Source organism: Mercenaria mercenaria, chromosome 5 (genome assembly GCF_021730395.1).
Source record: "Mercenaria mercenaria strain notata chromosome 5, MADL_Memer_1, whole genome shotgun sequence".
In the NCBI taxonomy this organism is placed as follows: domain Eukaryota; kingdom Metazoa; phylum Mollusca; class Bivalvia; order Venerida; family Veneridae; genus Mercenaria; species Mercenaria mercenaria.
Window position 1 is genome coordinate 85,757,309 of NC_069365.1, and position 11,373 is coordinate 85,768,681.

General features: G+C 34.7%; 1 protein-coding gene across 1 annotated transcript; it reads left to right on the forward strand.

The window, feature by feature from the left end:
* Positions 1 to 1,262: 1,262 nt before the first annotated feature.
* On the forward strand, positions 1,263 to 5,854 carry LOC128557193 (E3 ubiquitin-protein ligase TRIM33-like). The gene has a single exon (XM_053544179.1). The coding sequence runs from the start codon at positions 1,514 to 1,516 to the stop codon at positions 2,441 to 2,443; it is 930 nt and encodes a 309-aa protein (XP_053400154.1). The 5' UTR covers positions 1,263 to 1,513; the 3' UTR covers positions 2,444 to 5,854.
* The last annotated feature ends 5,519 nt before the right edge of the window (positions 5,855 to 11,373 follow it).

Sequence of the window (11,373 nt, forward strand, 5' to 3'; positions counted from 1 at the left end):
ATACATATGTGTATACTTACATCGAAATTACAGTTAGGCCACACCAAATTAATTTCTTGGTCATCGGAATGTTTCCAAAAAATTTAGGAGCGAGCGAGCGAAATAAAAATAAAAATATTTGTTTTTGGATTTCACCTACTTCTGGAGCGGGCGAGGAGCGATTTGAAAAAAAAAATAAAAAACCTTGACATAAAAGTCAACAAGCACTGCAAAAACATATCGAAATGGCTTGAAAATACATAAAGGAACCAAAGATCTTTAGATGTTGGTTTACTTACAAACTGTTCCCAAAATACATTACAAACATTTAGACATTTAAACAAACTGGAGGGACAACAGACGGATACAAGAAAATCTTGCAATTTGACCGTATTTCTAGTGTATAGAACTAATGTGTCTGCTAAGTTTTATCCTAGGCAGGCCACATAAAGGGTTTTGCCTTAGATTCTATGTCACTACATAAGAATAAGAAAGCTGTTACTCTCATGTAGTGTATAATAGAAATCATTATATATATGGAAAATACTGCAATCACCTCACCTGTACATTAGGTACCCATGACCTATATATTATAGTGTCTGTCAACTTTCAATGCAATTTCACAAGATACCATGAAATCCATCATCCACTGATGGCCAAATTCACTTGTAAATTCAATGACAAATTTTGCACTTCCTTTTGTTCTTTGATTTCACATTTAACTTTGGCAAATAAGGAAAGACTTACTTTTAATGATGCAAGTCTTAACAATAAATGCATTATCATCTTCAGTTTCTTTTTGATAAATAAATCTGATCGTACCCATTAAACAAATCTGAAAAAGGATCTATAAACAGTTATATAATATTCTTGTTTTTCAACTCTACTTGAAAAAATAAAAAAGTAGGCCTTTAATGCATGTTTTTTGGGTTGTGAGATTGTAAGCTCTTTAGGATTCCTTTGCCCTAATAAAGTTCCATGTGCGTACCCCTTCTCCGCAAGAAAATTGTGTTCATTTTACATAGCTGATAGAAGCAACGTTCCAGTCCTTAAAATCAAAGTTATTCCAACAATACATTATTTATGTTGTTACACTGTATGTGCAGTCCAAACTGCGAGCGGAAACTGATTTTCAAAAAAATAATATTTGTTTTTGATTTTGGAAAAAAATGGAGCGGAAAATCCGTTGACCAAGTAATCAATTTGGTGTGGTCTTAAAGAGTATTTGAACTTTAAAACAAAATGGAATGTGTGCGATAAGATATAACCACTCCTCTTCATTGTTTTATCTTATGTTTAAGTGCATGCGGTATTAGTAACAAAAATTTAAACCATATCGATATTACACTATTTTGTTAAAACTTCAATCGATCATAGCGACTTAATGGTGCTTAACATGCCGAGTGAGTGGAACATTGATATTTAAAATAATAACAAAACTACATTAAGCAATCTGGACGAAATTAACGCGTATTTTTATATTTGTGTGCTTGATATATGCTTGCACAACACAACTGTAAGAAATTAAAACACCATGGGAGCAAGTAATGGCAAGGAAGAAAACAGCGACAATAGTGGACCTAGCAATTGTGAGCCATGTCGAGTTGGTGAAGTTAAAAGAGAAGCTGAAGCGTTTTGTGTTCCATGTGCAGAGTTTCTTTGTGTAGAATGCGCACGTGATCATCGTAAAAATAAGCTTACAAGAAACCATGTAGTGTTAAATGGAAAGGACATGCCAGATGATTCAAGCGTTTTCAAAACTATGAAATCAATGGTTTCTTGCCAGGATCATCCCGGAGAAGAGGTCTCTTATAAATGTAAGACACATTCGATTTTTGTCTGTCACAAATGCTTCGCTGTGAATCATAGGAACTGCGATGAAATAACGGAGTTAAATAGTGCGGCAAACGTCCACGAAAATGAATATACGAGAACAGTTCTCTTGGATAAGCTGAAAACTGTTCATGACATGACAATTTCAACGAAACTGAGTAAGGAGGAAAACCTTATGTTGCTTTTGGAAAAACAGAGACTACTGAAGCAAAAGAGAGACCGTTTTATTAAACATTTAAATGAAATTAGTGAGCAGCTAGAAAAAGAAACAGAAAATCTTGTTCTGAAGGAAACCGAAGTCTTAGAAAAAGACATCGATGCATGCAAAGATATAGAAAAAGAAGAAACACTAAATCAGGAACTTGTTGATAATGTTGTAAGATCTGAAAGCTCTGTTTGGTTAAAAGTTGTTTGTGATTTAGTAGATAAGGAAGTTGACCTATTGAAAGACAAAACCAATGAGCTACGCAAGAAAGAAACTGTTTCTTTACAGTTTAAACCAAATCCATACTTTCAGACATTGAAAAAGATACCTTCGATTGGCGATGTTCAAATGATACAAGGAGAGGCTCAACTTGAGTCTGAAAATAAATTTAATTTAGAAGTATCAAGTGATGCAGTAGAAATGTGACAGATGATGAATCATAAAAGATAAAACCGTTGTTCACATAAAAAATACAAAACAGAAAAACAATATCATCAAATATATATACACCATTTTCTTTATTAGGCGCTCGTAGAATGTTAAGATGCGAATAGATTCAGCCTAGATAAACCTTGTTACTGTTCGACTGATTTAAGTGGAACAGAGTGTCATTTTAAACCAAACCTACTTTCTTGCCGAAGTGTGTGCGGATTTATGAAAGATTCTTTTGGAGATAATTTCTCTCGAAATGTCTACAGAACGCGATGATCTATGAAAGAAAATCACCACTTTTAATTTGCGTGAAACCATGTTACCGATATGAATTTAATGATAAATGTATCTTATGTACCTATAATTATTTATGTGAATTAAAAGAAAACGATAAAGTGGAGATATGATGTGATCATGATATGATATGTTATATGTCAGTTGATAGTATGAAGTATGACAAATTATCAGTTATTAAGATGTTCGTCTTTGTTCTTTACATAATATTTCATTGTGTTTCGCTCACAGACACTTGGGATTTGGACCCCCACATACCCCATTCTCCTCCGCCACTGGTTAAGTTCGGCCAATTTTTTTAGCATTTTACCATGTATTGAGCATATGTGACGATCATAAAACGCATTTTGTAACATTTCAGCGTGTTTAAAAAAAATGTATTTTTTACCATCAATGCTCTCAATATTACAAGATGTGAAACCACTGGCGCCAGACCAGAAAGAAAATGCCTCTGTAGATGTTATACCCTACCCCTAGGTATTCTGAACCATGGTCATGAAGGGGAAAATATACTAACCCGTTTTAGTCGCACATTTCATACCTAAAACACGCAGTTTGGTAAATGTGTACTATGGATATCAAACAAGTGGTAATTTATCTTCCATTGTGTACCGGTCACATTTCTTCAATACTTCTTATCTTAGAAAAACAGCGCGTAGTTTACAGCCTTTTCAACGTTTCACAAAAAAACTTGCTCGAACTTCCCTGATGAAGTTCCGTTCTAGATTACAAAATATTCTGATTGGCTGTTGTGAAAATGTATGTCAAGCGTCATTTTACTACACGTGTTCGCTAAAATGTGAAAATGCAGTATAAATGTGGAAAATGAATAAAATAAACAGAACAGATGTAGACCAATGTATGATTTCAAATTAAATATCATATACAAGATGAATTTCATTCATCATTTCGAGTTTTGGTGTAAAATTGTCAATTTTTTAAATTCTGTTTTTGTTTGTTTACATTTTGCCTAACATGTGCACACCGCCGTGACCTCTAGACCGGATGTTCATTAGGGAAGGTGACGCAAGTTTTTTCTGTAACGTTGACGAAAGCGTAAAATATGTTGATTATCTCAGAAATATGGAATATTGAGACAATGTGACTGGTGCACGATGGAAGATAAATTATCGCTTGTTCAATATACTATGTACCCATGCACCGAACTGCACGTTTAAGCTGAGAAAGGTACGATTGAAACGAGTCAGTATATTTTCCCGTTCATAACCATGGTTCTTATAGAATACCTAGGGGTGGGGTATAACATGTACAGAGGCATTTTTTCTGGTCTGGCGCCAGTGTGTGAAACACCGCACGAACAATGGAAACACTTGCTTGCGCTGGACCCTCGCTTTGTGTAGCGCATGTCATAAACTGGGTACCAAAATTAATACTCTTACGACCATGTTAAACCAGATTATCACTTCTTTATGTAAACAAACCTCGTGTAACATGTACTGAAGAGATAGTCCGGTATAATGTAGTCAAAACGGTATTAATTTTGGTACTCGGCAACGATATGCACAGTTCAAAGCAGGGATCAATTCGCAAGGAAGTGTTCCATAGAATTTCGATTGATTGATTGATTTATTGTTCCTTCTCTTGAGAAGGAATATCTTAATTCGGTAAGTCACACTTGACTGAGCTACTGATATCGAAATCTGTTGTACTTGTAATTACAAGCTGGCCAATTAAACTCGGTGACCTTAGAAATAACCTCTGACGTTAAACTATTCTTTCTCAATTGAGGCGATTCTCTGACTGAACGCGTTCCATGGATTACATAATACTAAACCCGAGGATGAGTGATTGATTCTTTTATTTCCTCCATTCTTGAAGAACATGACAGATGTACATTCAGTCGACCAGATAGACATATATCAGCAAATTTAAATGTAAACACCCAAATATTATCGTTACCTTCAAATGCATGGTTAATATTTGAAAACAAACCCCATTGCGACCCTCTAATTATGCGCATCAAATTCACACATCGAATCATAATGGACTGACCGGGTCAATGTCTTATTGCCGTATTTACTCTACTGAAAGTGGTAACAGATTTAATTTGTTGTTGGATTTAACAATTTATGTTAAATAACTAGCGTAATTACTTACCTGACAGTTTTGGGCAGTATAAAACAGACATTGCAACCAAAATTTTACAAGATGATCATTTTATATTTATATAGATGGGCGCCTATAGATGTGCCGTAGAAGGAACTTTTGCTATGCTTTAACTTGTAATATTTATTGATTTCTTATCGGAATACAAATAACAGTTGTCGGGACCGGTGTCATTTGAGAGAATGGTAACAGACCCGTCGATTAATACCAGTGTTTCATTGGTAGGGGTTTATTTAAAAGTTTAATTGGCAGTTGTTTTCCTAGTGTTCGTGCGATGTTTCAAATCTTGTAATATTGAGAGCATTGATAATATGCTAAAAAATATTGGCTAAACTTAACCAGTTGCGGAGGAGAATGGGGTGTGTGGGTCCGAACCCCATGTGTCTGTGGTTTCGCTTTGTATTTGTGTCAGGTATTGCTAACAAACCGTATCTATATTTTACTGCTTTAGGTTTGTTTAACAAAAACATTTATAAATTCATAAATACGTGGAATGTGAAAAGTGTAAGATATATATCATTTATGTAGCATATACAAATAAAAACATATCGTTGGGTTAGAGCCATAAGTGAATATCTGACATTTTTTTCAGTTTTCACTATTTTTCATATTTCATTTTGTCTTGTATTATATTTTATTATCTCAAAATTTTAGGGTCATATTTTAAGTACTTTTTTAGATATCTACCAAGTTAATGCGTATGTCACAAAATCTTGCGGGCCAGATATGAATAAACACACTATGTACCCGAATAATCCTAACTCTGTTCAGCGACCCTAACTCAGTGCCAACATGGCTGACAGAAAGACGATGTAAGTAGTTAATTTCCTTGTCTTTTTTCATGTTTTTATGTAAGTATGCAATGTTAGCCTAAAACTTTTGATAGCCATAATATCCTGTATTGATAACATGTTTTATGTACTAAATATTTCAATCGACAAGTCACATTATGTGGCTGGAATTCATTAAAATGTACTAAAAGAATTCTTCAGAATGACTTGTTTTATGTTTATAACTGTTTTAAAGTACCAGAAATTGCAATAAGACCTTACTTATCAACTGTATTAGTTCAATAAACATCTCTTTGACAATGTTTAACAGTATCAAAGTTTGAAATTAATTTTTATAGCTTAAAAACTGTATTGATAATGAGGCGGGTTTAGATTTGGGGATAATTCCTAACTGGTATAGGAAACAGTGCTGGATAAATACAAACTTAGAATGGATAAACACCTAACTAAACGAAAACATAGCTGTTTGTCTGTGCTTTATGTATGAACTATAGATGCTCGTAGTTCTTTGACCCACTCACCCCTGTCAAACTCGTGATTTTTTGCCGGCCGACAAGTGCATTTTTCATACTATGTGTCCGTGGACAAGCAGAATTTTTCAGATATAAAATGAGAAAACAAAAATATCATTTAGATTGTGTGTTGCTTCAAGTGTATGGAGGTGATAAAGATAATTTAATATATGAAATCCGTGATGTACTTGCTGAGAGTCTCTCGATTGCTGCAGTTTTAGAAAAAAACATACATCTGTTCCTTGGCTAGGTCTTGCGCATACTGTAACTCGGTGACTGATAAAAAATCAGAAACGTAAACAACTTAAAAAGTATTTCGACAAGTTTGTTAGTAGAATTCCAACTGCTGAGACAAGTCACTGTCAAAGGAAATATGGGTGCGATAAGTCAGCCAAATGAAAATCAAAAGCACACAGAGATCGCAAGTAGGACTAAAAACGAGTCGGAACGTTTTTCTCTGAATTCATCAGGCTTTGTACCATTGCGTGGACAGTGTTTTGGGCATGGCATCAAAAGATCTCGAATTCTGCTTGCGCTATTTCAGACTTTTATAAACTTTAAAAGGCAAATATTTTATCAGCTTATTTTTAACCACCGTTACTGTGATATGCTTTTCTTTTCATTGTCCTAAAGAAAAAACTCTCCAGTCTATTTGCAGTTTCATGAATGTTTAATATTACAAATCCGAGCGAGTGAAATTTGACTATGGACAAGTGGATTTTTAAGTGTCCTTGGACAAGTGAAAAATGTCTGGATTTCCACACCACTGCTCTGTCAGTCCATGATCACCCCCCCCCCCCCCACCTCCCCCACCCCCGCCCCCACATATTTTTTTCTACTCTACTTACCGTCTGAAGAATATCATATTTAATAATTAATCGTAAATCTAATATCATTTAAATAATATCAAAATATTCCATTAGCACCTCTATAAAATCTCTTACACTAAAAGATTAAAAATTTGAAACAAACCCAATTCTTCTGAAACAGTGTGTGAGAGAGAGAGCTGGAGAGAGGGATGGTTAGGGGTTACAGAACTTCGAACATCGGTATTAAATAATTTCTTATATAATTATATAATAATTTTGACATTTATATTGTATTATTTTCGAGGGTTTATCCAGATTTTTGCAAACATTGCTATTTGCATAATATCAAAATTATGAAAAAAAATATTTGACTGTAGTGGGCATACATATAACATCTTGTAAAATTAATGACAAAGTTTGAAGACAATACCGCTTATAAAGTAAAGTAATGTTTACAATAATCAGATCATGTACATGTCAACTCATTCATTTCTACAGAATACTAGTCAGTAAGGTGATTATTTTTCCGGCGATTTTGTGTAAGTTAGGTTTTTATCCATTCCTCATGTAAACTGAGTTCGGTTTTTATCAACCCGAAATTAGGTTTTTATCCCTTTTCTCGCTGTCAGTACATTGGAACATGTATTGTGTCAACATGTAGTGGGTTAACAACATAGTGTAAACGGGCCTATAAAGCAGTATATTTTTTTGTTTTCAAACAACAAAATAGTAGAGACATCAAAAGCGTATAAGTATTTTCTAAGATTTTTTGTAAAATTCTTCATTAAAACGTTTGCCTTGTTCGTCAGTATTCCACCTGAAAACACAAGGGTTGATATATTTAACATGATACATTTTGAAAAAAAAATATACACTTGATCAACTGCGACAGATATAACAATCGAAACATTCCTTTATACATCGAAATAACACAGAAAACAAAGCTGTATCGGCTTTACATCCGCCATGTTTACACTGAGTTAGAGTCGCTGGACAGAGTTAAGATTATCCGGGTACATAGTGTGTTTCTATAGAATACTAGTCAGTTAGGTGTTTATCTTTCCGGCGATTTTGTGTAAGTTAGGTTTTTATCCATTCCTCATGTAAACTGAGTTCGGTTTTTATCAACTCGAAATTAGGTTTTTATCCCTTTTCTCGCTTTCAGTACATTTGAACATGTATTGTGTCAACATGTAGTGGGTTAACAACATAGTGTAAACGGGCTTATAAAGCTGTATATTGTTTGCTTTCAAACAACAAAATAGTAGAGACATCAAAAGCGTGTAAGTATTTTTGAAGATTTTTTGTAAAATTCTTCATTGAAAAGTTTGCCTTGTTCGTCAGTATTCCACCTGAAAACACAAGGGTTGATATATTTAACATGAAACATTTTGAAAAAAAAATATACACTTGGTCAATGGCGACAGATATAACAATCGAAACATTCCTTTATACATCGAAATAACACAGAAAACAAAGCTGTATCGGCTTTACATCCGCCATGTTGACACTGAGTTAGGGTCGCTGGACAGAGTTAAGATTATCCGGGTACATAGTGTGATAAATCCTGATAAACAAGTACAGCAGAATTAAATGTGCAGTTTGTTTGTTTCCTTAGTGTGGTAAGCCGATCTATTCTACCATATTTAATTTTGGCGAGAGAAGATTTCTGATTTGTTTGCCAATCTGCTTAGCCAAAAGTGTTTAGCTACCGTTGATAAGCTGTGATTCTGTAATATGTATAATGTTGTTTCATTTTATTCCTGCCATACCTGAATATCAGCATTTAAGCTACAAATTAAACACAATATTGTTGCAAGAAATTAGGGCCATACATCTACATCTCCCATTAATCTATATTGTTAACAGATTTATGTCTACAAAGCGAGAGCCAAACATAGATATATGCATATTTCTCGTAATGTTTATACGTAAACATGACAAACATTCGTAAACAATGATCTTTATGGCTATTGTATACTATAGATACTAATCCCCAATGATAACGTGATTCCCGCCGAAACGCGAGGACGAGTCTAATTCATGATAACTGATGAAATAACCATTCATAATGCTTGCACATTACTTGACAAGCAAATATTAGTATTTCTTTCATTTCAAATATCCACTAAGTATATGGCAACATAGCTCAGTTGGGTAAAATGCAGACAATAATTGGGTGTAAGCAGATCGTTTTGTGGGTTCGAATCCTCACGAGGGTTGTTCTTTTTTAGAGTTTTTTTTTGTTTTTCCTATTCGTTTTCATTTTTGCTTCCGTATTTTTGTTTCTTTCTTTGATGGTTTGTTGTCGAGAACGCTTGCGGTGAGCTCGATATAGTCGCCACTTTCGGTGTATGTGCGTGCGTGCGTCCGTCCGATTTTATCCAGACCATAACTTTGACATGCATGGACCAATCTTGTTTATATTTCGCATTAATGTTTAACTCAATGAGAAGGCGTGTCATGCGGAAACCTCATGTTCCTATCTCAAAGGTCAAACTGAAGTTTGTCCGGAGCATTTCTCCTTTATACATGGTAGGATTTTGATGTAACTTGGCATGAATGTTCACCATTATATGACGGAGTGTCATGCGTAAGAAGCAGGTCCCTATGTCCAAGGTCAAGGTCACACTTCGAGGTCAAAGGTGCTGTCGGGCTCGACATTCTGCCCGTGGGCATACTTGTATTTGTATATATGTTCATTATATGCATGGCTTAGTGCATGCATTTAATCAATATCATCTTTGTTATGTAATAAACTATTCTGATCTGCCATATCGCCTTTAGATACCTCTCTGTCGTGTTGTCACATAGCTCATGAAGGAATCTTGATTTTTATGCAAAAGTGAAATAAAAATTTTAAAAAAAATTAAATGTCGATGCTGAGTTTCGAACCCACACGGCAAAAGATCTGGTGAACATGGACTGTATGGTTTACCACTGAGCTAATTCGTAACTGGTACAAACCTGGAAATACTTAGACTGTAACATGTTAGGAAAATGTTGAATTCCCTATGTTCCATTATAATCTATTTACAGTCATGTTTGTAAATATCAAGTTATCGTTGGGGCATGGTATCTAGTTACAAATTGACATAACATGAATTATATAAGGCTAAGTAAGACGATGTGTTTAATGTCTAAATATATTATTAAATTAATGTAGTGGTATGCACAGTACTTGGTGTATTAAGGTGAATTTATACCACACTTTGTTTCTACAGTGTAAGATAGTTACTATTCTATTTTTATAAAACTATGATTGAATAAGTTTGCAGATGAAGTTGTGAAAACACATTAATTCAGGGAAGGCCTTGTCCACCTGTCATCTTATAGAATAACTGTATTATACCAGTATCACACTGGATATTCGGCTACCTACTCGAGTGAGCGATACCGCCCTCGTGTGATTTATATACATGTAGGTTGTATAGGGTATATAAAAACAATGCCAACGTATGACACATATTTAAGCATGTTGAACATTTTAAAGACAGAATCGTCCGAGGAAATGCATTAATTCGCACTGGTGAAAATATCAGTCCTAAATAATATTGATATGACTACAAAATTTGAAGAAAAGTAACGAAATTCATGTAATTTGACGTTTTGAGACGTATTTTTCTTTGTTTGAAGTTAAGATAACTGAATTTGCCACTCTCCTTGGTAAAATTATGCATACTCAACTACAAAACTAATGGATCGTGTACCTGCAAGTTATTTTTGTTGATAAAATTTCAATTATATGCATCCTGTCGCTGTTTTTGATGGTACCTCTGACGATGGATGAAAATAAACGATGATACCTACCCGTTTGCACATGGGTACCGTCCTCGTTATGTCAATGAACATTTATAAAAAAAACCGCAGCGTTACTTCCGCAATACGGTACTGGAAATGTGAAACCCGACCTTTAGTAGATCTATTTGATTAGAATGTTAACTTTAAAAATGTAAAGAAGTGAGTTAACAGTATTTCACCAATATCAAATCTTCCCTCACACCCACCCTCTATTCTACGCATTCTATCATCTTGCCTACTTGGAGTTTTTCTTTTTCTCCTTCAGTCTCATTTATAATGAAAGCGACCAAACTTGTCGCACCGTGCAAAAGTGCTTATGTTAAGACCTTCTTTTTCTTCCTAAAAGGGAAATCGGACCCTATCTTTGGGCATGTATTCGTATAGGGAGAGGCTGCGGCTTCATAAATCTGCATTTTATCGTATCTTGTAATTATAGGTGCACCCTCCATTAAGTTCGTGCTGATTATGCGACTTTTTTACAAGTGCATACAATATACACTACTGTATAAGTGTCTTACAGGTGACTAACTGAAGAAAAAGAAGCAGGGGGCCTCCGTGGCCGAGTGGTTAAGGTCGCTGACTTCAAATCA

Bases quoted from the DNA above. Each gene is read 5' to 3' on its own strand.
- LOC128557193 (XM_053544179.1), top strand. From the start codon at position 1,514: ATGGGAGCAAGTAATGGCAAGGAAGAAAACAGCGACAATAGTGGACCT.